At 41.9% G+C, this 26,544-nt stretch overlaps 1 protein-coding gene across 1 annotated transcript; it reads right to left on the bottom strand.

Moving 5' to 3' along the window:
• Positions 1-1,976: 1,976 nt before the first annotated feature.
• On the bottom strand, positions 1,977-26,468 carry KICS2 (KICSTOR subunit 2). Its single transcript, XM_061130886.1, has 3 exons — positions 26,156-26,468; positions 17,273-17,558; positions 1,977-5,705 (listed from the first exon to the last, which is right to left on the bottom strand). Exons 1-3 carry the CDS (start codon positions 26,388-26,390, stop codon positions 4,889-4,891), a joined length of 1,338 nt encoding a protein of 445 aa, XP_060986869.1. The 5' UTR covers positions 26,391-26,468; the 3' UTR covers positions 1,977-4,888.
• Between the last annotated feature and the right edge of the window lie 76 nt (positions 26,469-26,544).

Genomic DNA, 26,544 nt, shown 5'->3' with positions numbered 1-26,544 from the left:
CTCCCTGAAGCATGGGAAGAATTTCAGACGAGATCGGGCGCATTCAGGGTGGTATGGCCATAGTGGGAAGAATGTTAGTGGCTAAAGTGGATTTGCTGAGGAAGGTATTAGAAACTAGAGAGGGAGGAAAAAGTAGAGGAGAGGAGTTAACAGTAATCAAGAGAGAAAAATCAACTATGAAGAAGATATAAGGGAAGGTTGTAATATTTTATATGAAAGTGTCTATGGTAAGCAGAAAACATGGCTGCTTTGATTCAGATTCAGGGTTAAAGCTAAGAGGCAAAAGGCAGAAATCCTTATAAATTCCTACACATTTCTTTATAAACTCCTCAATGTCTCTGGAAAATGCTGTACAACTCCCTATTTTAAGGACTGACAAAAGAATAAAGCGTTTATATAGCCACCCCTTTATGAGCTGTTCTTCAAGGTAACTAAAGAGTTGGAGGTGTAGTTCCGCTTTGCAGATTTATCTAATAAATGAAATTGGAATGACATATTTAGAATCCAACAGGTTTGTAACCTCTACTAACCACTTTAGGCAATGCCAAGTATTAGCTGTCTAATAAAACATACAACGTGTGTGTGTGTGCATGCTAAGTCACTTCAGTCATGTCTGACTCTTGGCGACCCTTTGAACCATAGCCTGTCAGGCTCCTCTGTCCATAAGATTCTCTGGGCAAAAATACTGGAGTGGGTTGCCATGCCCTCCTCTGGGGGATCTTCCCCAACCAGGGATGGAAACCCTGTCTCTCATATCTCTTACATCTCCTGCATTGGTTCTTTACCACTAGCGCCATGTGGGAAGCCCAAAATGCACAACACCTGCTACCAAAAAAAAAAAAAAAATAGCAATTACTGAATCTGATCAAACATCTTGATCTAACTCCCAACATGAAGAGAAAAAGAGAACAGAACGCATGTTAAATAATGGTTTGAGGATACCATCAGCAAAACCCTGACTGTGAAAACCTCATAGAAGAAGTGAACTAAACATTTCAATCAAAAGGCAGAGACTGTCAGATACTGCTCTTTTTAATCAGTATTCTCTAGTTCTCACTGCACACACTTTAAAAACAGTGATACAAATAAATGACAAGCGAGAGGATTGAAAAAGACACACCATGCAAACAGGAAACATAAGCAAGCTGGAATGGTCATAAAAATGAGGCAAAGGCTTTCCTGATGGCTCAGAGGTACAGAATCTGCCTGCCAGTGCAGGAGACGTGTTTGATCCCTGATCTGGGAATATCCCACGGGCTGGAGAGCAACTAAGCCTGTATGCCACAATTATTAAGCCCACGCTCTAGAGCCTGGGAGCCACAACTACTAAAACCTGGGAGCCCTAGAACCTGTGTTCCACAACAAGAGAAGCCAACGCAATGAGAAGCCCTCGCACTGAGACGAGAGCGCAGGTTCTGCCCGTCACAACTAGGGAAAGCTCATGCAACAATGAAGATCTAGCAGAGCCAAAGGAACTATTCTTAATTTTTCTTAAAAAAAAAAAAAAGAAAAAAGAAGAGGCAAAATGGACTTCAAAGCAAGGAGTATTAATGGAAATAAAGTGGGAAGCTTAAAAAAAAATAATAAAGTGGGAAGCTTTATAATGATAAAATGGTTAATACATGAGAAAGAAAAACTATAAATGTGTATGGGCCTAATAAAAGGAATTCAAAATGCAGAAAACTGACAAAAATAAATCCACAGTCACAACTGGAGATTTTAATTTACCCTTCTAAATAACTGATAGAGCAATCAGACTAAGAAATATCAGTAAGAAAACAGAAATGAAATGATGCTTCCACCAGTGATAAAAACTTGGGTAAGAACCACAAAGATTCTAAAATAAGTAGAGCAGGTGGGTTGATTAGAGATTTATCTGCCACCTCTTCTAAACTAATTCTTTAAGTATCATTCAAACTTAATGTCTTAAGTACAGGTTTGTCACTGATATGAAGAGAAAGATGAGAACAGGAAAGTTGAAAGAAACAGTGGTTCATCTTTTATTTTGACAGCGTTCAAATTCAAGTAAGTTTGCAAAGCGTTTTTTACATGCGTGATCTCGGCTCATTCTTACACATCCTTTGGAAAAAGCAGACCATATATCCTTATTCCCATTTTACAGATAAGGAAGTCAAACTCAGAGGCCAACTTGCCAAAGAAAATTGCAAGGTGGCTGTTAGATCAAAGGGTGAACTTATTTTGATGATCACCTGAGTGACTCTACTGGGAGTGAGGTTGAAATAACTATCTTCTCTCTTCAAAGTAAATTTTCTCCAGTATCATCGAATGTACAGAGCAATTATAAATGGGATATTGGCTCTTGGGTTAAGAATTTAGCTTTAGTGCCACACTCCCTAAGATGACAGAGTCAGACACCAGGTTGGACCCAAAGAACAAAGTCATAAATATTCACCCTCTGTCCAAACAACATTCTGGAGTGAACACTCCTTGATGGGCTTGTTGGCAAACTTGGTAAGTGTTCACTACACTTCTGGTCACCCATAAACATTGATCAAGTTGTGGTTTAGAAACATATTTCAAAGCAAACAGTCTACAGAAAATATGAGCACTTACTCATTCCATTAGCAAAGCATGGGGCTTCCCTGATAGCTCAGTTGGTAAATAATTTACCTGCAATGCAGGAGACCCCAGTTCAATTCCTAGGTCAGGAAGATCCCCTGGAGAAGGGATAGGCTACCCACTCCAGCATTTTGGGGCATCCCTTGTGGCTCAGCTGGTAAAGAGTCCGCCTGCAGTGCGGGAGACCTGGGTTCAATCCCTGGGTTGGGAAGATCCCCTGGAGAAGAGAAAGGCTACCCACTCCAGTATTCTGGCCTGGAGAATGGGGTCGCAAAGAGACACGACTAAGCGACTTTCACTTCACTTCACATTAGCAAAGCATAGACTTTATAGATCATTTCATTACTGATTTCAAAGGACACATCTCAGAGAGTAAAATGACTTTGTTTCCTGGCTTGAACCAAAATAGGTTTAAAAATAAATATACAATTCAAATATGTTCTAGGCGAGGACTCAGTATTTAAATATTGTATATATGTTTTATTTACACTCTCTGCCACGCTCCACTGAGGCCTATTTCTTTTAGGTAAACGGACACCGTATCATTAAGGCTAATGGTGGTTTCATCTAGGGGGAAAAAAAATTCATGAACACCAAGGAATATTTCTCAGCTTCTTGGAAAAACACGAAAAGGAAGAAAAATGATTTGAATAATTAGTTCCAATTGTTTTCAATTTTTTATGTAAGTTAAATGTTGTGAAATCGGCCCAGATTTTTACTGAACCTGAGTGAATAAAATGCAGAAGTAAATCTCTACTTCCTATGTAAAGCAAACTGGCTTTTCACAAATCATATATTTTTTTTTTTTTTAAAAAAGGAAAAAGAAAAGAAAAACACATGTTCTCCACAGAAAACAGGCCAGTGGGATCTTCCACCAGGGAGTCCAGTCTGCGATAGGCAGGCCTTCTACATGGGCTCGAGAGACTCTCTGGTCTCGGCCAATGCTGCCAGCTTGCCTGCTATGGCCACCCGGTAAAAAACCGTGACTCCACGCAATCATGAGAAAGGGGACTGCTCTGATCATTATGCTGCACACAAGCTTTGAAGGAACTATCAAATAGTAACAACGCAATTACTCTTTGCGGCTTATTTTTATTTGGAATCAATAACCTAGAAGGGAAGGTCTCCACAGACCATTATGTCTTCACTGATCTGTCTCCTTCCCCGTGAACACCTACTGAAGGAAAGCGTCAAGGAAGCATGTGTTAAGATGCATCACTGCTTCTAAAAATAACGTGGAGGAGACAGGAATGAAACCCAGGTTGAGATGTGCTTAACTGTAGGTGGATTTACTCAATTTCGAAGAGGTCTTTTGAATGCGCAATAGATTTTTAGCAAGTAAAAAGTATCAAGGCCTTCATTTTGATTTTATAAAAGTAGGTTAAGTTGCATAAAAGTGGCTGAAAAATCAAGACTGCCTGCTTTTTCAGCCTAAAGACAACCAGGCAGTGGAGCCAAACATAAGCATGCATTTCAATAGAAAGGTGATAACCCGAGAGCCAAATAGCTGAAGAAGGAAGAAACGACCACTTAATGGCTTACACTAACTTTAAAACAGAGTGAAAAATTCAAACGTTATAAGGGTAAAAACAAATGCAGCTAGATGTGCAGGTCATCCCAAAAGCAACCTTGGCTATTAAAGCTGCCCTGAGAATCTTCGAAACTGTTAAAAACCAGATGCTATTGCTACCATTCTGATTCACTGTCAATTTCAAAAGTTGATAGAACTTTCTCACCAAGACCCTAATTTCGGCATCAAAAATATTAGTTTGCTGATCACAAAACTTAATGTTTCATGTTAATTTGCTAATTCATGAGCTATAAAATATTCCTTGATTTTAATAAAAGCTGTTTTATATAGTATCTCAGTTACTCATCCAGGAAGGAGGGGAGGGAAAGACAGGGCATTTGAAATTACATTGGAATACAATGTTTGGAACAATATAAAACATCTGGAAAGAAAAATCAAAGGCCAATAAATACTAGTCTACATGAAATACAGGAAAACAGAAGACAACGCCAAAAAAATACCTTGCTGTACTGCAGAGACCAGCGCCCATGACCACTTCCTAGACTACTCTTTGGATATGTAATTCACTTGGCCATAATTGCTTATAAAGGGTGCAACGCAATCAGGCAGGGTTTATCCTGAATTTAGAACTGCAAGAAGCATGGGGTGGGGGAGGGGCGTGTGGGGGTGGTGGGGAGTGGGGGTGGGGTGGAACCTCTAATCATAGACCACTGTAGCTCGTTAGAGCAATTAAGAACACAATACCCAGTCTTGAATACCTTTCACACAAACCACCTGCTAACCTTTGGATCCAGGTTTTAGACTTGCAAAGACCTTGGGGTTCTTAAGGGCAAGTGAGATCTCACTAAGGAAAGAAATAAAGTGGGAGTCTCTCTCCGATTTCTTTGACTCAAAAATGACAACAATGGTAAAGTGTGGTTCTGGGCGGGTGAGGAAGTAGGTGCTCTGGACTTTGTCGTCATAGAAGTGGACCACTTTCTCCAAGCTGTTCAGGTCGGATGTGCGGTCCGTCATGATCATGATGACATTGGGCCAGTGCATGACAGGCCGGTCGCTGGGCAGAGACACCACAGCCGGATACTGATCCACGCCCTTGGGGGCCTCCCTGTAGGAATGGGGGTGGTGGTAGCCGTGACCCTGAAAGCTCTCAGAACCTCGGTTGTCGAAGATTAAGGACACGTTGGCAGCGTCGTATTTCCTGATGAAGCTGGAGATCTTTCCAAAGAGGTCGGGGCTGGCTTTTGCAGTCAGCGCTTTCATCTCTGAAGCAGTCGTTTGTCGGCTCAGCGCCTCGTGAAAGTAGAAGCTAAATTTGGCAAGGAGCATGTTTTTGAGTTTCATCAGCCAAAGGAAAAGGTGTGGGGGCTGAACGGCCTTCTGAGACTGCCCTCCAAACAGATGTTTCTTGGTCTCCCGTTGCTTTTCAAAGATCTGGCCCCAAGTCTGCAGCTTGGTGTGAGCGCTGTGCAAATTCACCAAGGATGGGAGGAACTTCCACTCGGAGACCTGAGCCTGGGCCTTCAGGAGGTGACTCAGGACGTCGGCCTCCAGCTGGAAACTGCTCTCCAGGGGACTGAGGATGGGGTGGTGAAATCTAAAGTGGGAAGGGAAATGAACACGTTCAGTGGAAATGTGACCCCACGGTGACGCTTTTCATCCTCAAAAAAGAAAAAACCCCAATGTAGTCAGACACACAATATAATGTTTGGGGGCAGCGAAGGAAAAGACAGAAAGATTCCATGTTGATTTATTTAAAGAATCGTTCTGACAACTTCACCATCTCAGGATTATGTCAGTGTTATAGTCTCCCATGGGAAGAGCCTGATGTTACAAAAAGAAATTGAGAATAGCCGCTACTTTCTTTTCAAATAAAGAGAAACTGAATTAGCTGTAAGTCTTTCTCAGCTTTTGTTTGTTTCATTTTGTTTGTTTTTGGCCACGCCACACGGATTGTGGGATTTTAATTCCCTGATCAGGGTTGAACTCGGGCAGTGAAAGCACCGAGGCTTAAACACTGGATTGCAGGTAATTTCTGTTATGGGTCTCTCTGAAATTTATTTATTCCAGGAATTGTATGACGAAACAAGACATTCTATTTCAGGCTTAGGTCCTAAAGAGGCAAAGAAAAGGTCACTGAAATAGCTCTTAAATGTGCACATAACACATATCACCTTATTTAATGTTCACAATAACTCCAAAAGGATTATAAAACCTATTTTGCAGATGGGAGTAGAGATGATAAACCAATATCTGAAACATAGTATGCAATCAATAAAGTGTTTATTAAAGGAATAGAACACTTATCAGAAAGCCCTTATTCAATCCTAGTTCCCAAATTCCCTTCATAATTTAATCACAGTTACAAACAAAATGGTGGCTAAATTTAAAAATTTTATACTTCAATTACTTTCCATTTATCTCAGGACAAAATCTAAAATCCTTAACAAAGGCTTAAAAAGCCTTTTAATAACCTGTGCAAGTTCACCTTCCTTGAACTTAGACCCTCCTCAGTTTCCCCAGAAATTACACAACTAGAAATGAGACGATATCACAAAGAAAGTTAAGGTAATACTGTGATTTCATTCCTATTTGTCCTAGACGAAATGTTTTTTAAAAATTTTAGCCATGATCTACAGTAAGAAATAGTTTATACTGTGACTTAGTACTGTGACCATACTATACTTTATACATATACCTATAGATAAATTTCATATTTACACTTACTATGGGGCTTCCCTGGTAGCTCAGACGGTAAAGCGTCTGCCTACAATGCGGGAGATCCCGGTTTGATCCCTGGGTCGGGAAGATCCCCTGGAGAAGGAAATGGCAACCCACTCCAGTACTGTTGCCTGGAAAATCCCATGGACAGAGGAGGTTAGTAGGCTACAGTCCATGGGGTCGCAAAGAGTCGGACACGACTGAGCGACTTCACTTCACTTCACACTTACTACGCACAATGTACTCTTTATTTATTATACATATATATTTGTAATTAGGTTACTACTCACTAAGTTAATTTGATGACTCCAGTATGCTCCAGTCACCATGGGAAACGATTTACGGGCATGACCCCATGTAACTTAACTGCTACACTTCCAGTAGTCAAGTACAGATGTGAGAGTCGGATCATAAAGAAGGCTGAGTACCAAAGAACTGCAGTGCTGGAGAAGACGCTTGAGAGTCCCAGGGACTGCAAGACCAAACCAGTCCATCCTAAAGGAGATCATCCCTGAGTACTCATTGGAAAAACTGATGATGAAGTTGAAGTTCGAGTACTTTGCCACCTGATGTGAAAAGCCAACTCACTGGAAAAGACCCTGATGCTGGGAAAGATTGAGGGCAGGAGGAGAAGGGGACGACAGAGGATGAGATGGTTGGATGGCATCACCGACTCAATGGAGATGAATTTGAGCAAACTCAAAGAGTGGAGGACAGAGGAGCCTGGCGTGCTGCAGCCCATGGGGTTGCAGAGTCGGACGTGACTTAGTGACTAAACAGCAGCAACAACATACTTCAAAGAGACAGAAGATTCACACACATCTGTTCTGGCCCTGGTTGAGGAGGAAAATTTTGGTTATCAACTAAACAATTAGGAAAAAAATCATCACAAGTATATCTAGGGTTTTTAAAACCCTAAAAAAATGAGATTATGATTATGAGATCCCAAACTAGGCTGAATATTATAAGACAGAAACTGATTATCATGTGATAAATAGGATGCAGTTATTCACATAACAATAATACATTGTTTTTTGTATTACTGGCATTTTATAGTCAACATCCTCTAGGAAAGGGAAGCTAAAACATGGATGGAGGGTGTAGTCTAATAAGGCACTGAAAGAATCAGAAGGATAAACTCAGTTCGGTCGCTCAGTCCTGTCCGACTCTTTGAGACCCCATGGACTGCAGCACGCCAGGCCTCCCTGTCCATCGCCAACTCCCAGAGTTTACTCAAGCTCATGTCCATTGAGTCGGTGATGCCATCCAACCATCTCATCCTCTGTTGGCCCCTTCTCCTCCCACCTTCAGTCTTTCCCAGCATCAGGGTCTTTTCCAATGAGTCAGTTCTTTGCATCAGGTGGCAAAAGTATTGGAGTTTCAGCTTCAGCATCAGTCCTTCCAATGAATATTCAGGACTGATTTCCTCTAGGATGGACTGGTTGGATCTCCTTATAGTCGAAGCGGCTCTCAAGAGTCTTCTTCAACACCACAGTTCAAAAGCATCAACTCTTCGGTGCTCAGCTTTCTTTATAGTCCAACTCTCACATCCACACATGACCACTGGAAAATAAACCGGATCTCAAATCCTCTAGCTCAGGGATTTCCCTGGTGGTCCAGTGCCTACGACTCCGTGCTCCCAATGCGGAAGGGGTCCAATCCCTGGTCAGGAAACTAGACCCCACACACTGCAATTAAGAGTTCACATGCTGCTATGAAAGACCTGGTGCAGAAAAATAAATAAAAGTGTTTTTTAAAAATCCTCTGGCTCAAGTACTCAATTAACTAATTTGGACTCTTCAAACATTACATGCTTCGAAATAAACATTAAGGAAGTCTAACACACACACACATACACTATAGCATGTCTCAAAATCTTTGCATTCTAAGAAATGCTCCTACCACCTTAGCCTTTAGGAAACTTGACACTTAATAAGCCTTAAGCATCACAATATTCTGTAATCATGGGTATCAAGAAAAATCTGCCAAGGAACTATGAACACAGTAAGACTGTTAATAACGGGAAAATGGTATCATTCTATCACAAGTAACAGTGCTCAAAGTGATTTTTCTGCTTCCAATTGTAAATAATTTATATCCAATATTATCCTTGAAAGAAAATGAATTCTCTGTACCAACCTTTAGAAAAAATTCTGCACAAGCTCTTCCATAAACATACTAAAAGTGTTTAAGTGTTCAATGTTTATTAGGATGAATGTGAATGGCGAAGCTACTTTTCATCTTTTCAAGAAGAGCTAAAAATGCACGTTGATGTTATTCTGCTAAGACTTTGAGATTAGCATTATGTTGTATCATCTTCCCATTTCTACCCTGTGCCTTATACCTATTCACATCTCAGACCATGGGGTGGGTGGTGGTGGTGGTCTGTTAGATCGTAATCCAAAAACACACACCTCAGCTATGGCAGCGAGCTTGAAAGAGTCTGAATACAGAATACATTGACAATTAGTTGCAGAGAACATCTGCTCCAAAAAAAAGCCAAAAGTTCAGACAGAAAAAGAGAGAACTCAAGCATGCTCTCCTTCCTTCACAGATCCCCATCAAGCAGTTCCTTCCGAAAGAAGTGTGGAGGTCCACACATGTGAGAAGTCAGAAGTCTGATGAAAAATAAAGCTGTAACACAATGTGAATATAGGGTATGTCACAGAACTGTACACTTAAAAATGATTAAAACAGTACATTTTATGTTACGTAAATTTCACCACATTAAAAAAATCCATAATCCCACTTAAAACAACTATTTTACTAGTTTTTAGAGACAAACACATTGATGAAATGAAGATGAATTAGCCAAAGGTTTGCCCTACAGGACTTAACCTGGTGGAAGGAGGCGTTTATAATGGGTACAGGTAGGAAGTAACACATCTCTTAGGATGGATACAGATCAAGTAACAGTTTAGAAAAAGGAACAATTCCTTTTGGTGGAAAGGTTGTGCAGGCCACGGAGGAGACAGGTTTAAATTGACCCACAAAGCTCAAAGAACTGGTAGGAGTTAGCCATGTGAAGATGAGGGCTTAAATTTCAGGCCCCAAATTCCTAACCACCTCAATTCCACCCCCTTTGCTGTGTGATTTTGCAGCCCTCCCACCAGAGATGGCGTACTTTCCCACCCCGACCACGGACTGGTTATGTGATTTGCTTTAGCCAAAGGGATGTTAACAGATCTGATGCAGGCAAAAGCTTAACATGAGCTTGACTGGGCTGGTTCCTTTGCACTTGGGTCCTCACCACTAGGTAGCTGCTTCCTCTCTAACCCTGGGCTCAGAATGAACACACGTGTAGCTGACTAAGCCCACAGCTCACAGTGAAAAGCCAAGCCCACTGAGAGCAATGTGCTCAGCACAGCCACCCAGCTGAGTGCAGCCTACATCAGACAACTCCCAGGAGACCTGTCTGCCCGAAAGTGTGACTTTGGGGATGGTCTGTTATACAGAATGATTGTGGCAACAGCTGATACAAGATAGAACTCTATGGCATCCTGGTATATTGACTATTTTAAGCTGAATGAATTTGAGAAATGACATGTGCAAGAAGGACTTTCTGGCCCTCTCTTGAAGCAGGTAATAAAACCCTCAAGTACCCTCCTTGTACCCTGAGGAAAGGAACATTCTTATCTCCAAAGACAAAGGTCACAGAGAGAAATCTGAACTAACAGGCCTTGCTGTTTCTCCCAGTTCAGGAAACTTGGCTCATACCACTTTTCCCCACAACTCTCACTCATCATCAACTCTAGCACAAAAACACAGGTTTAACAACTTATTTGGGTCTTCATTTCCTTAAGAAGACTCCAGGCCACATTGCTGTTTGGTTGCTAAGTCGTGTCTGACTCTTTGCAACCCCACGGACTGTAGCCCATCAGGTTCCTCTGTCCCTTTCCCCAGCAAGAATACTGGAGTGGGTTGTCATTTCCTTCTCCAGGGGATCTTCCTGACCCACGGATTGAACCTGGGTCTCCTGCATTGGCAGGTGGATTCTTTACCAATGAGTCATGAGGGAAGCCCCCAGGCCACATTAAAACTATATTAAATACATTTGGATGCTTTTCTCTCGTTAATCTGTCTTTTGCTCAAGGGTCCCCCAGCTGGAAAAAAGGGTAAAGAGAAGAGGTAATATTTCCTTCGATACAAATTCAAGCATATTCTAAGCGAACTAGGTAACAGGAACTAAGGTAGGAAATGGCAAATACTTACGGGGAATGCATTAGACTGTGGACTGGTTTTGGGTTTTTTTTTGGCGGGAGGGGGCTTCTGCTTAAAATCCTGTATTTATCTTTGAAGCTGCTTCCTTTTCACTCAGAGTTTGAATGCAATTTAAAGCATTTGATGGGTCTTAGATAATTTGAGCAGTTGGGTTGGGGCAAGATCATAGGAAAGCCTAGAGTCTTCACTGTTAAGATCTAGGCATGTCAGTTAACGAGAGTAGAATGTGTCCCACAGAAATTGCAGTGTCATTGGTTTTGCTTATGAAACTTTCAGTGGGCAAGAGTTAACCTTATTGAACTACACACATGCAGCCAACTGTTTCATTAACAGTGTTATCATTACAAACCTTTTTTGAAGGAAAAAGGGCCTAAAGCCTAATAAATCAAATCCCAGTTCTGCCTAAGGTGAGAATTCTGTCATTTGAAGCATTCAGATTTGCCGGGAGCCAGCACACGAGACCCTACCCATGACAAGGCCATAAGGGAGAAAACCTGACGGTCAAGGCGGATCAGGTTTTCAAGGATTCCAAAAAGGCTAGCTCACGAGATCCCACCCATGACAAGGTCATGGGGAGAAAGCCTGACGGGCAAGGCGGATCAGGCTTTCAGGGATTCCAAAAAGCTGCCCCAAAGCTGCCCCCGGCTCTCACCTTAAAGATGATATCTGTCTTTCTGATGCCTGCCTCAATGGACTACTCCCTAATTTCTCTGACACAGGCAGGAAGGCCTTCCCCAATTTCTTTCCAAATAAGAATTAATTTAGAACTTTATAAGTTTTTAGGGTGGTGGTATTTTATGAGATTATTTAGGGTGAAAGGAGTGTTTTAATTTGAGCTCCTTTGCTGGTAGTTTGTTAGTCAAATGCATTTATGCCCTTGGTACTAATATGCATGATTGCTTATGATATTTTAATCATAGAATAGCATAAAGAACCTGATTATATAAAAGCCCTAATAGATATAGAGCATTTTTGAGGGATGAAGGAGTTTTATTAAAAAATATAAGAAAAATTATTATAAAAGTGGTTATTGGGTTAATGTTTGCTTGCTGTGTTTTTGCTCTTAGTGTGTTAAAGCTGTGCTATGGAAACCATTGTTAATATAGTTATAGATCTAGAAAAATAAGAGCTTAGCCCTAGTATTGTAACAATGAAATAGTTGTTAATTATTAGGCAGGAGTGCTAGGCAGAGGCTGTCTTATTAGAGCCACAGAGTCTGTATGGGGTAAAACTTTTAGATAAATTTAACTGACAACTTTTGCAGAAGAATTGATGTTGGTATTAACAGGGTTCTATTTTTATTATGTTGTGACATGCTGTACTGTTGCCCTATGAGACTGTAACTTTTCTGTTAAGGTCACCACAGAAACAGAAAACAGGCCTACATTCACCTGACTTACATAAAATGTTAATAAGCCCTAAGGCCAAAAGATAATGTGTAAAGATTTATTATAGAAACGAAATGCAGAAAGCATCTTGTTCTTCCTTAAGGACAAACTGATGTAATGTAAACTAACCCTGTATAGACATGAGTGAGCATCTTGTATCCTGGATACACTCTGAGTGAGGGTATAAAAACTGTTGTCAAAAAATACAGACTTGGCCCTATCAAGGCTGGTCTCACGTGTCTTCTATCACTCGCCGACGCCGTTCATCCTAAGGGAACCCCCTGGATGCTGCTGGGGCTGGACCCCAGCACAGATTGAAAAACAAAATGTGCTTCCTAAAATGCAAACAGGAAACACATAGTTTTTCAAGGCAGAAGCCTGGTGTGTCTACCTTTGCCTGGCAAAGGTTTAAAGCTATCCTTTTTTACTTCAACCCTCCCTCCCAAATGCAAATAAATTTATGTAACTCAATTTTTTAAAATGTCCTTTAAATACTAGCTATAAAATTATGGTTAAAGAATAAAAATCATTTAATAGAATATTATTGCTATAAAAAGCTGTCTAGAATGAATAACTGCAGATCCCTGGTTGGGGAACTAAGATCTTGCATGCTGCGTGGCGTGGCATAAAAAGGATACACAGTACCACACAAGGAATACAGCCAATATTTTATAATAACTATAAAAGGGATATAGCATTTAAAAATTGTGAATCACTACATTGTATCCCTATAACATAAAATACTGCACTTCAATTAAAAGCTCTTGTTTTAGGAGAGTATATATTAATTCACACTTATAATCAATATTCTAGTTTTGCTCTAACCATGAAACAGAAAGATTAGCCAGAGTTTTCTCTTATGCCCATTGTACAAAACAGGTAAATAAATTAAAACCAAACTCTACAGAATCAAAAAATGTTCCACTGATGTTTCCTTGGGGAAAAAACCCAAGTTCTACTTCCCTTCAAAAGTATTCAAGGAATAGTAGACACCCTGACCCTGAACTCAACATTCAAAAAACAAAAATCATGGCATCCAGTCCCATCACTTCACCACAAATAGATGGGAAAAAAATGGAAACAGTGACAGACTTTATTTTCTTGGGCTCCAAAATCACTGCAGATAGTGACTGCAGCCATGAAATTAAAAGACGCTTGCTCCTTGGAAGAAAAGCTATGACCAACTTAGATAGCTGACAAAGGTCCGTCTAGTCAACGCTATGGTTTTTCCAGTAGTCATGCATGAATGTGAGAGTTGGACCATAATGAAAGCTGAGTGCCAAAGAATTGATGCTTTAAAGTTGTGGTGTTGAAGAAGACTCTTGAGAGTCCCTTAGACTGTAAGGAGATCCAACCAATCCATCCTAAAGGAAATCAGCCCTGAAGGACTGATGCTGAAGCTGAAACTCCAGTACCTGATGCGAAGAACTGACCCACTGGAAAAGACCCTGATGCTGGGAAAGATTGAAAGCAGGAGGAGAAGGGCACGACAGAGGATAAGATGGTTAGATGGCATCACCAACTTGATGGACATGAGTTTGAGCAAGCTCCAGGAGTTGGTGATGGACAGGGAAGCATGGTATGCTGCAGTCCATGGGGTGGCAAAGAGTCAGATATGACTGAGCGACTGAACTGAACTGACCCTGAAAGAATTAAATCTGTATTATTCTTTCTATAGGGCACACAGAATGATTAATATTAATGATTAATCAAATGATTAATGTTAATTGTTCAGTTTGAAATGCAGCATCACAAATGACTGTGATTCTTAAACAAGAATTTGTATTTGCTTAACAATGTAGTAAGTTTGCCAAAAGAGGAAACCTTTAACACCATTCTACTCTGAGCACAACTGGCTTCCAGGGGAAAAAAACAAAATATGCTTCCTCTTCAACTCTGAAAGCAAAGGGTAAAATCATGTTAATTTGTATCTAAAATAATTCCACTTTCTCCCCCAAAATCAATATGCTGCTGCTAAGTCGCTTTAGTCGTGTCCAACTCTGTGCGACCCTATAGACGGCAGGCCACCAGGCTCCCGTGTCCCTATGTTCTCTATGCAAGAACACTGGAGTGGGTTGCCATGTCCTTCTCCAATGCATAAAAGTGAAAAGTGAAAGTGAAGTCACTCAGTTCCGTCTGACTCTTAGTGACCCCATGGACTGCAGCCTACCAGGCTCCTCTATCCATGGGATTTTCCAGGCAAGAGTAATGGAGTAGGTCGCCATTGCCTTCTCTGCAAAATCAATATATTATACAAAATTACAACTTTTCAGTAATTCTAAACTATGAATTTATATTGCTCAAATTAACCCAAAGCATCTAAATGTAGATCATTTTTAGACTAGGATGTGTCTGTGATCAGTAATTCCCTACCAAGTAGACAAAGGTAGCATTGGTGGAGAATGTCTATAGCTGAAAATACTTATTGATCATGTGTTATCCTACAGCCCAGCTCCATCAGTATCCACTCAGCAGGATGAGGGGTACAGACAAGTGCCCTAAGATCTGCAAGAATGAAAGCTGGGCTTCTGCTACTGCAGTGGAAGAAATTCCCAGGGCTTTGAGAAGTTGGGGTATTTCAAAGAAGGTTCAAAGTTGATATACCACAAGTTCTAACAAAATAAAAACAGTTAAATAGTAATAACCTTTCATTACTATGGGGAATTTCTGGAGCTCAGTGGTAAAGAATCCACCTGCAATGTAGGAGATGTGGGTTCTATCCCTGGGTTGGGAAGATCCCATGGAGAAACAAATGGCAACCCACTCCAGTATTCTTGCCTGGGAGACCCCAGGGACAGAGGAGCCTGGCAGGCTACAGGCCATGGGGTCGCAAGAGTTGGACACGACTGAAGCGACTAAACCACTACTGCCTTCATTACTATGACACAAGAAATGCCAGGCCCTTGCACACACATGTGTAAGGCTCCATATATCCATATATGGATATATATATCATCCATATATCAATATACCCAGTATTGGCATCATTCTCTTATTTATTCCATTTTTCTTGCAGACTTATGTATCAGTATCACAGGAAACTTTTAAAAGACAGATGTCTGGATACCCAACCCAGAATTGCTAGATCTTACTCTCTTGGGAAAGAAGAAGGGCCCCGGTATAAGTATTTTTCTTAAGCTCCCGAAATGGTTCAACAAAACCACTTTCACGTTAGCATTTGGGAATCACCACATAAGATCCTTCACCCTAAGAATCATATCTCCAGTTATATTATATTTTTTGATTTTAAAAAATTATTAAGAGACAACATATACTAATCAGATTTGAGGGAGAAATAAAACAACACTTCCAGACATAAAACATTTGAAAACATGCAAAATTTGTTTAAAAAAAGAAAATGTGTGGATTGATATGCATAGACTATCCCTTGAGAACGAAAGGAAAAAGTTGCTAACATTCATTGACTCTTAGGAAGGGAATTTAGCTGAAGAACAGGGGCAGAAGGTAAATTTTCACTGCTGTATTCTTTTGCACTTTTATAAATTTTGAGCCATGTTAATATATTGGAAAAGACCCTGATGCTGGGAAAAACTGAGGGCAAGAGAAGTGGGCAACAGAGAATGAGATGGTTGGATGGCATCACTGACTTAATGGACGTGAGTCTGAGCAAACTCAGGGAGACCAGACTCAGGAAGATGGACAGAGAAGCCTGGTGTGCTCAGTTCACGGGGCGGCAAAGAGTCGGACACAACTCAGCGACTGAACAGAAACAATATATTATCTATTAAAAGTAAATAAAAAGATAATTTAGAACACAGTTTACCCTTGAATGACATGAGTTTGAACTGTACAGGTCCACTTACATGCAGATTTTTTTCAACAGTAAATACTTTGCATCCTTGGATGTGGAGTCACAAATAGGGAGAAACCACAGGTATGAAGAAACCTTTCTTTCTACCAACCTTTGCTTTCAAAATCCTACCTGCCCTTAAAAATCTTCTCAGAGAGGGATAGATTGGCAGTTTGAGATTGACATCTATATATCTATTTTAAATATAGCAGTGTGTATCAGAGAAAACCATAATCCGAAAGGATACATGCACCCCAATGTTCATTACAGAACTACTTACAATGGCCAATACATGGAAACAACCTAAATGTCCATCAACAAAAGAATAAAGAAGATGTAGTACACATATACAATGGAACATCAGTTCAGTTCAGTTCAGTCACTCAGTCGTGTCCGACTCTCTGCAACCCCATGAATCGCAGCACGCCAGGCCTCCCTGTCCATCACCAACTTCCGGAGTTTACTCAAATTCATGTCCATCAAGTTGGTGGTGCCATACTACTCATCTATTAATCAGATGAGCATTAATTAGCCTTCATTTGGGAATATAAATTAAAATATCAGCCTTTCTTTTTTGAGCAAACATATCTGAACTCATTATGTCCAAAGGAGTAGTATCCTTTCAAGTCATCACTTTCCATTTAGCTCGTCATAAAATTACTGAGTACCTACTATGTGCAAGGCTCTATGCCAGGTTCCAAGGACCCCAAAATAAAACTGAGTCATTCACAGTCGATGATGTCCACAGCACCATTCAAATTCTTTTGGAATTGCCTTTTGGATCTGGCAGGAAGTAACACATTACAACCCATCTCACTTCTTTACAGGTAGCTTGTGTCTCCCACACTGGCAGGCAGATTCTTTACCACTGGGCCACCAGGGAAGCCCTGCTTAATGTACACCTGTTGATGAATTACCATATATAAAACATAATACAGCCATTTCTTCACAGTTATTCCATGAGACCCTGCATGGAATTGCCAGGTTGCCACATCCCATCCCTCCCCCCTCACCTACACTGACCTGGAGCTGTATTTCTTGAGGATGGTGTCCAAAAGGCCAACGAGCTCTTCGGCATTGATGAACTTCTGTGTGCTCAGAGTGTACATCTTCTCATAGAAGTCTGCGATCTCTGTGCGAGCCTGGACAAAGAAGCAGAGCTGCTCTGACAGGTGGGAAAGGAGCTCTTCCACGTGAGGCGCGGTCCCCCCGAAGGCACCGCGGCCGGTCACCACCTTCTTCAGCTCGTTGTGCAGGGAGGTATAGATGGTGCGAATGGAGTCCTTCCTGCTGAAGAAAGACTGGCCCCCTGGAAGGCAAACGACAGAAGCAGGTAAGGAAGAGAAACCAGACCCACTAAATGCTTGCCAGCATCCAGAAGGAAATAATCCAAACCACTGCACTCAATGATTTTTCATCTACCATCTTCTCTGACTTCTACAATATTTTGTGATTCATAATTTCACTGGAGAGTAAGTTAAGTGGATGCCTGGTACCCCTCATTTGTGTAGCAATGAACCTGTGTATGATTTTCTTGTTGTCTTATCATTTAGCCGTTAAGTTGTGTTTGACTCTTGCAACCCCAAGGACTGTAGCCCATCAGGCTCCTCTGTCTATGGGATTCTCCAGGCAAGAATGAGCTTCCCTGGTGGTATTCCAGGTAAGAATATTGGCATGAGTTGCCATTTTCTTCTCCAGGGGATCTTCCTGACCCAGGTGGAATCTACCACTGAGTTTTCCTTACCCACATACCAATCCCTCTTCAATGAAGGATTCAGGTCTAATTCAGAGGATAGTTAACCTAGCAAGTGACATGAACCTGGTTCTAAAAAGCCCTCCTTCCACGTTTAGGAATTTAAAATAAAAGAGAATACCCAATTATGAGACATTGTTGTTATTCCTGGTATACCAGAAAACTTCATTTTCACTTTGGAGTTGTATTTTTTTTTTTTTTTAAGCTATACTAGAAAATGGAAAACACAGCCTACTGGGATCCGAGGGGGAAAAAAGGAAATGTTAGTGTTCTTAGCAAGACTGACACTTGGTTATATCACAATAAGCACCACATTGTGAATTATTAAGATTAGGAAGCAATTATAAGTAACTGCTGCTGTAACTCAGGGATTCCCAAGGAAATCAATGAGAAGTAAGGCCAAATACATTCTTTACAACAGTTGAAAAGGTTCAAATGGCATATACATCATTTCTTTACTTTTGTATGAATACATGAAAAACTATATTTCTGGGGCCAGTTTCATAGATGTTGTCTTAAGCAATTCTGTACCCCAACAATGGATCAGAGGCAAGACATTAGGAGAACAAAAAGAAACAGGGCAGGTTTAAAACAGGAAGTCTTAGGAATATTAAAAATCTCAGAGACAAGGGACAGTTTAAATTCTCTGCTGAAAATTCACAGAAAGCTTTAATGAATGAGTTAGTATTCTAAACATACCAGTTAGGAGGGAAAGTTACATATTAAGGCTTTTGTAAAATGTTCTCTTAATGAATGAAATATTTCACAAGTCATTGCCCAGTTTGTATTTCAAGAAAGTATTCTTATATCCCTTACTACTATGGCAACCACCTTGCCCCAGTTTATCTGCGACTGTCCAGGTTTTAGTACTGAAAATCTAGCTTCTCAGGAAACCCTTAGGGCCATGTCCTGAAAACCCCCTCAACTTTGAGCAAATCTATGTGGATGGTCAGGCTTCTCTGATAGCTCAGTTGGTAAAGAATCTGTCTGCAATGCAAGAAACCCTGGTTCGACTCCTGGGTTGGGAAGATCCACTGGAGAAGGGATAGGCTACACACTCCAATATTCTTGGGCATCCCTTGTGGCTCAGCTGGTAAAGAATCCGTCTGCAATGCAGGCGACCTGTGTTTGATCCCTGGGTTGGGAAGATCCCCTGGAGAAGGGAAAGGCTACCCACTCCGGTCAGACACAACTGAGCGACTTTTACTTTTATGCGGATGGTCACCCTACTTAACTTCTGATTCCATAGGCAAACTACTGATACTTTAAAAGTGTTTTCTCCAATATACTGCCCAATCACACTGGCTAGCATTCACATCATTTCTCTTACTAATAGCAGCAAAAACGATATGGTACAGATGGATCCCCAGATGGCACCAGTGGTAAAAAGCCCACCTGCCAATGCAGGAGACCTAAGAGATGTGGGTTTGATTCCTGGGTCGGGAAGATCTCCTGGAGGAGAGCATGGCAATCCACTCCAGTATTCTTGCCTGGAGAATCCCATGGACAGAGAAGCCTGGAGGGCTACAGTCCGCAGGGTCTCAAAGAGTCGGACACGACTGAGGTGACTTAGCACACACAGGTGGATCCAACATCCTATACAGGACTGTATCCTGGAATTCTCCATCTGTATTCAGTCTAGCTTTGCAGATTTTGTAAAGTGATGGTATGAAATAAATGGACATTTGTGCCGAGGTCTACGACAAAATCTGTTAGGTTAGGAAGGTAATGAGAGTAATGAGTAAAAGCTGAAAGCTCTGGAAGGTTGAAACACTTGGTTCCAAATCCCAGCTTCCAAATTTACAAGCTGTGTGATGTGCACTAACTTAGCCACTTTGAGCCTGAGTTGTTGTTTTAACATGAAACTAAAAAGAAACAATGAAATAACACTTGGTTTGTAACAAGCCTGGAGCAAAGCACATAATCAATAATGCTAATCCCTTTCCCTTTCATTTGGGCTTCCCTTGTGGCTCAGCTGGTAAAGAATCCACCTGCATGTGGGAGACCGGGGTTCGATCCCTGGGTTGGGAAGATCCACTGGAGAAGGGAAAGGCTACCCACTCCAGTATTCTGGCCTGGAGAATTCCAAGGACTATATAGTCCACGGGGTCACAAAGAGTCAGACACGACTGAGCGACTTTCACTTTCCTTCCATTTCTAACTGATATAAGAAGCTCTCCCAATAAACATATGAAAGATGCTCAACATTGCTCATTATTAGAGAAATGCAAATAAAAATCTCAGTGAGGTATCACCTCACACCATTCTGAATGGCCATTATTAAGAAATCTATAAACAACAAATGCTGGAGAGTATGTGGAGAAAAGGGAACCCTCTTGCACAGTTGGTGGGAATGTTAATTGATACAGCCACTATGGAGAACCACAGGAAGACTTCTTAAAACACTAGGAATAAAAAAAAAAAAAAAAAAAAAAACACTAGGAATAAAACTACCATACAACCCAGCAATCCCACTACTGGGCATAGACCCTTAGAAAACCATAATTCGGAAACACACATGTACCCCAGCACTCACCGCACCACTATTTACAATAGTTATGACATGGAAGCAACCCTAGGTATCCATCAACAGATGAATGGATAAAGAAGCTGTGGTACATATATACAATGAAATGCTGTGTGTGTGTGTGTGTGTGTGTGTGTGTGTGTGTGTGTTGTGTTAAGTCGCTTCAGTCATTGCTGACTCTTTGCGACCCTATGGACTAAAACCCGCCAGGCTCCCCTGTCCTTGGGATTTTCCAGGCAAGAATGGCTGGAGTGGGTTGCCATTTCCTTCTCTAGGGGATCTTCCCACCCAGGGATCAAACCCACGTCTCTTATGTCTCCTGCATTGCCAGGCAGGTTCTTTATCACTACCACTACCTGGGAAGCCCATAAAAAGGAATGAATTTGAGTCAGGTGAACTAAGATGGATGAACCTCTAGTCTGTAATACAGATTGAAGTGAGTTAGAAAGAGAAAACCAAATATTGTGTGGGTGCTAAGTCGTTTCAGTGGTGTCTGACTCTTTGTGACCCAATGGACCATAGCCTGCCAGACTCCTCTGTCCATGGGATTCTCCAGGCAAGAATACTGGAGTGGGTTACCATGCCCTCCTCCAAGGGATCTTCCCAACCCAGGGATCAAACTCGCATCTCTTATATTTCCTACACTGGTAGATGTGTTCTTTACCACTAGTGCTGCCTAGGGGGCCCCAAATATCATATATTAACACATAAGTATGGAATCTACAAAAATAGTACTGATGAGCCTATTTGCAGGGCAGGCATAGAGACAAAGACATAGAGAACAAACTTGTGGACACAGCGGGGGAAGGAGAGGGTGGGATGAATTGAGAAAATAGCATTGAAACATTTTTTATTACCATCTGTAATACAGACGGCTAGTGGGAAGCTGCAGTATAACACAGGGAGCTCAACCTGTGCTCCAAGACAGTCCTGAGGGGTGGGATGGGGGCTGCGGTGGGAGGGAGGTTCCAGAAGGGGAGGACATGTGCATACATATGACTAATTCAAATGGTTGTGTGGCAGAAACAAACACAACATTGTTAAGCAATTATCCTCCTCTTAAAAACAAAAGATGGAGAAGGCAATGGCAACCCACTCCAGTGCTCTTGCCTGGAAAATCCCATGGACGGAGGAGCCTGGTAGGCTGCAGTCCATGGGGTCGCTGAGAGTCAGACATGACTGAACGACTCCTCTTTTTCACTTTAAAAACAAAAGAAGCTCTCAATACTCCAGAGTCAGCCTCTGCAACTCTGTGGTCAATTGGGAGCTTCAAGTCCTGGAAAAAGAACAGCTAGCTACTTGATAGATAACTGGGTTATCTAGGGGGTGTGGAAGGCCTTCCCTGGTGGCTCAGCTGGTAAAGAATCCGCCTGCAATGCAGGAGGCCTGGATTTGACCCTTCGGACAGGAAGATCCCCTGAAGAAGGGAACAGCTACCCACTCCAGTATTCTTGCCTGGAGCATTCCATGGACAGAGGAGCCTGGCGGGCTACAGTCCACGGGGTCTCAAAGAGTTGGACACGACTAAGCGACTCAACACACACACACACACACATTTGGTGTGGAAACGCCACATAAATATAAAGAATACCTTTTAAAGCTTATCCATAAACATACACTACTAGTATGTGAAATCAAGTGAACTGACACTTTAAGGAAGGGAAAGAACACCAATGCATTTCTTTTAAATGGATTTTTCTCTCAAAGCTCTCAGGAGCACAAGCCTATTTGGTGACTGTCCTGCTGAGGAATGGGAGGCCCAGGTGGCTCCGTGGTAAAGAATCCATCTGCCAATGCAGGAGACTCGGGTTCGATCCATGGGTGGGAAAGATCCCCTAGAGAAAGAAACCCACTCCGGTATTCTTGCCTGGAACATTCCATGGGCAGGGGAGCCTGGCAGGTTGCAGTCTACGGGGCTGCAAATAGTCAGACATGATGAGCACACACATTACACACACACACACACACACACACACACACACACTGAAATACCCAATGGGGAGTGGGCTTCCTTCATGCTGGGAAACACGGAGCCAGAGACACCAGGCTTCTTTCTTGTCTCAGTTTTTTGAATTTACAAAATATAATTATTTTGAATTATTTCTAGAAGTCTATTTTCATGAAAGCTCCTTATTTTTCAAGATTTCAACAGTCTATCTCGTATTATGAAATTTCAAGTAGCAAGTATATTAAAGGAGCATGCAAAATTTCTAAGCATATTTTATTCCACAACTTCTTGCTAATGATAATGTTTAAACATCAGTTCTCAAGTTAAGTCATTTTCTACCATGGTAACTTCCAGCAACCAGATGTCGAGGAAACTCTCCAACAACAAAACAAAGGGGAGAAAAGTATGACCTTCTAAAGTCCTCCACAAGTGATAACGCCAGAGCGAAGGGGCAAAGTAGGGAATTAAATAGTTAAAATCACTAGGCGATTGTAAGTAGAAAAATATGGGAGACCCTTGTAAATTACTGATTATTAAAAAAAGTAGGTTTGCTTAATCATGAAACCAAGCAGGCTTGCCTAGCAACAAAACCATGCTGCAGAAGCCTGAGACATGCCCCCAAACAATAAAACAATGGGGGCATGAGACTCACATATTGCCCAGTGAGCTCAGCAAGTTAATGATCACCACTTTGACACGCTCTCTGACACATAAAAAACAATGATTTGTGGACCTAGCTTGACCATGTTTGGACAAGAAAACTCCCCTGCCCAACCTGGAGGAGGAGCTGATGATGGAAGCATGACGTCTACTCAAGGAAGACAAGGAAGTTCTTCTCCCTGTTACTTTTCCTTTGATTATAAAACTATTGCTCGGGTAAGTTCACAAGGGGCAGCATTTCTCGCCCACCCGCTTGTAAGCCTCACAAGGGTCCTATTCTTATAAACCACTTCTTATCTATCACTTTGCTCTCGTTGAGTTCTCCGTGCTGAGACGTAAAGCACTGTGGCCCGAGAGCTCTTTGGAGCCCCCGGAAATGACACCAGTTGGTTTCGGTTTCACAGGTATTTTCTTTTCCCAAATATGTATATTCTCCCCTCAGAGTATGGAGAAGGCCATAAGATAAGCACTTCCCCCAAAGTTCTTCGACTGAGCCAAGACACGAACAGAAGGCTCCCTGTCAGTTCTGTCCTTGGTCTAAAGTTCCATCCTTCCATTTATAATCAGGATTCACGGCTAAGGTCTCCAATAAACAGTCACAAAAGTAGGGTCAAAAAGACTCACTTTTTAAAACCATGCTTTCTACATGTTTAAAAGGTATACATAAACTTTTTGTTTTGCTTTTTAAAGAAACCCAGATATGTATTCTAAATAGCAAAGTAATTGAAGAACATGGGACTGTGTTAAGTGGCAACGTAAAAATTTTCCCAAGGTTTTAAGAAAATGGGAGAGTCAGCTCAATAATCAAGAAGTCATATTGTAAGCACGTTGATAGCACAAACATTCCCATACCAAAAAACCGTAAGGTATTTGCAAAGTTAAAATTTTACATCTGGAACCTACATTTACTGTACATGGGAATAAGTTATAAGGCATTAAACATGCCATTTTCAGAACATTTACTCTGAAATGACAGATCAGCTGGGAGCCTCAACAGCCCTGAGGATGTTTCATACTGTAAATTGCTCTGTGGATCAATTTCAAAGCACAGCCCTCAGGCTCACCCATGCAAGCTGGGGTCCTTGCAGAACTAATCACTTTACATAATAAGAGCCACTTCACAGAATCCAAGTCAGAGACAGTGATGGCCTTGTGCATGTTCTCATGCACATCAGACACATAAAGCCAGGCACATACAACATAAACTAGAGTAGATTTTTCTTTTTTTTTTTTTTTTAAGAAATCCACTCTAGAGTGGATTTCTTAACTGAGGTCTATACATAGGCTATGGGCTTCCCTGGTGGTTCAGCGGGTAAAGAATCTGCTTGAAGATGTGGTTTCAGTCCCTGGGTCAGAATGGCAACCCACTCCAGTATTCTTGCCTGGGAAATCCCATGGACAGAGGAGCCTAGCTAGCTAGGGTCCATGAGATGGAAAGAGCTGGACATGACTCAGAGACTAAACAACAACAACAACATACATAGGCTTTAGGAAATCCAACTGAATACTTTCAGGTTATATGCAAAATTGTATTACACATATATTTTTCTGGGGAGTGAGGCCACAGGTTCCCACATTCTCATAGGTGAGCTAAAAGAAAAAACCTAAGAAACGTGACTCTGGGATCAATTACCAATCTTCATGAGGTAGGGGATCTAAAAACACTGAAACCGCCAGAAAATTACCCACCATCCATTTTATAGCCAGGATCATCTCCATTTTCATATATACATAATAATTGTAAATGACATAATACATAGTATGTAAATTACAACACATCTACAATTTTTTATAAATCATATGGTTACAAACACAATCTGACAGTTCAAAGGTCGGTATTCTGGTACAGGCTCTGTCACCTACTCACACAACTTCACACACACACACACAATTTGCCAATCCGTAGAAAGGGGGAATTACAATAATGCAACAGCAATTGTAAATTTATGAAAAGTGCCACTGTAGGAAAGGAGGAAAAAATACAGAAGGTGAAACTACCTGACTAGTTCTTGCCAAAAAGTCAACGCATTAAATAACAAGATACTGTTTGAAAAGCTAAAGCAAAGATCTCAGAAAGTCCTGCCCCTTGGGTGTTTACAGAAAGCAAGATATACAGGGTCACCTTATGGCAATAGAAGGAAAGTAGGGGAAAAAACTCAAACTGGAATCTGCGCTCAGCTGTACTCTTCTATTTTATATTGTGTATGTGTCCTTCATTCACACCAGACCCTGTGCCTCAGATATTGAAGAGTCTAAAACAGGCCAAAGCACTAAAAAGACTCTTAAAAACTCTGGAATTCATAAGATCGGTAATTATTAGTAGTAATACTTTATATGTAGAGCCTTTGGCTTTCACATATATTATTTCCTTCTGATCTACTCATACTGTTTGTTTCTACTAGTGAGAGTCAGCTGAATCAGCTCCTGCATTTGATTTTCAGGGGCAAGGTTTATCATGGGATGATAAGCGTGTTTACCATTTTCTCTGTAATACCCCTCTTGTTAGAGTTAGGCATATTTCTTGCCTTTCCTGTCCAGTATTAATTTTTTTTCCCTTCATTCATTAAATGTTTATTGAGGGTCTACGTAGACGGGGTAGGACTCCATCTGTAGCACTCTGGGGTCTTAGCCTTAAGGGGCCAGACAACAGTGTTTATTAATTCTAACTGCCAAGTTTTGCTCCTCTCGCCGCGGTGTCACTGGTTAGAGAGCGAGTTTGCGTAACTTCTCACTTATGGCACCAATCCACGCATGAGAAAAATGGATACAGCCATCCTTTTGGAGCACAGCCCTGCAAAGAACATCCACCCAGTTGGCCAATCTAACCGCCGCGCAGGCCGGTGGGCGGGGTTTGTGGAAGCCGAGGGAAGGAAGGGATCGGTGGGAGGAGACCTGCGAGTGCAGAGTTGAGCCAGCGGCTACCAGTGACAGAGACTGGGAACCCAAGCCACTGCCGATCGGGGAATATACTCCCTTTCCTTCCTCCTCCAGGGGCACCGGGGGGCGGGGCGGAGGTACCTAGTTTCTGCCCCAAGTAGGTGAGGCTGTGATAGACCTTCTCGGCCGCGGCCAGGTGGGCCAATGCCGCCAGCAGCGACAGCCAGCTGCCCCCCGCGCTCTTGTTGGCCTCTCGTTCCTTCTCCACATTGTCCTTGGCCTTGTCGTAAGAGAAGATACCCAGATGAGAGAAGAACGTCTCCAGCACCGCCTGTTCCACCGGGACCGGGGCGGCCAGCGGGATAGACTCCCCCATGCGAGCTGCGCTCCAGCTCCACCCACGTGGCTCGCCTCTCCCTCGCACTTCCGGGTTCTCAGGGAACGTGCGCACGAGCGTGCGTGCGCGTAACCGCCGCAAGCGGCGGGCTCGTGAGCGCGCTGCTGCCCGGACTGAGCCTGGGCCTCAGAGA

The sequence above is a fragment of the Dama dama genome, chromosome 3 (assembly GCF_033118175.1).
Source record: "Dama dama isolate Ldn47 chromosome 3, ASM3311817v1, whole genome shotgun sequence".
Taxonomy (NCBI): Eukaryota; Metazoa; Chordata; class Mammalia; order Artiodactyla; family Cervidae; genus Dama; species Dama dama.
The sequence above is the reverse complement of the archived record's forward strand: the minus strand, read 5'-3'. Positions and strand labels throughout refer to the sequence as shown.

Excerpts from the sequence above, each read along its gene's own strand:
- KICS2 (XM_061130886.1), bottom strand. The coding sequence starts at position 26,390 with ATGGGGGAGTCTATCCCGCTGGCCGCCCCGGTCCCGGTGGAACAGGCG. Across the intron at positions 17,559-26,155 it reads CTACTTGGGGCAGAAACTAG|GGGGCCAGTCTTTCTTCAGC; the intron begins GTACCTCCGCCC and ends TTTGCCTTCCAG. Across the intron at positions 5,706-17,272 it reads CTCAAGAAATACAGCTCCAG|ATTTCACCACCCCATCCTCA; the intron begins GTCAGTGTAGGT and ends TTCCCACTTTAG.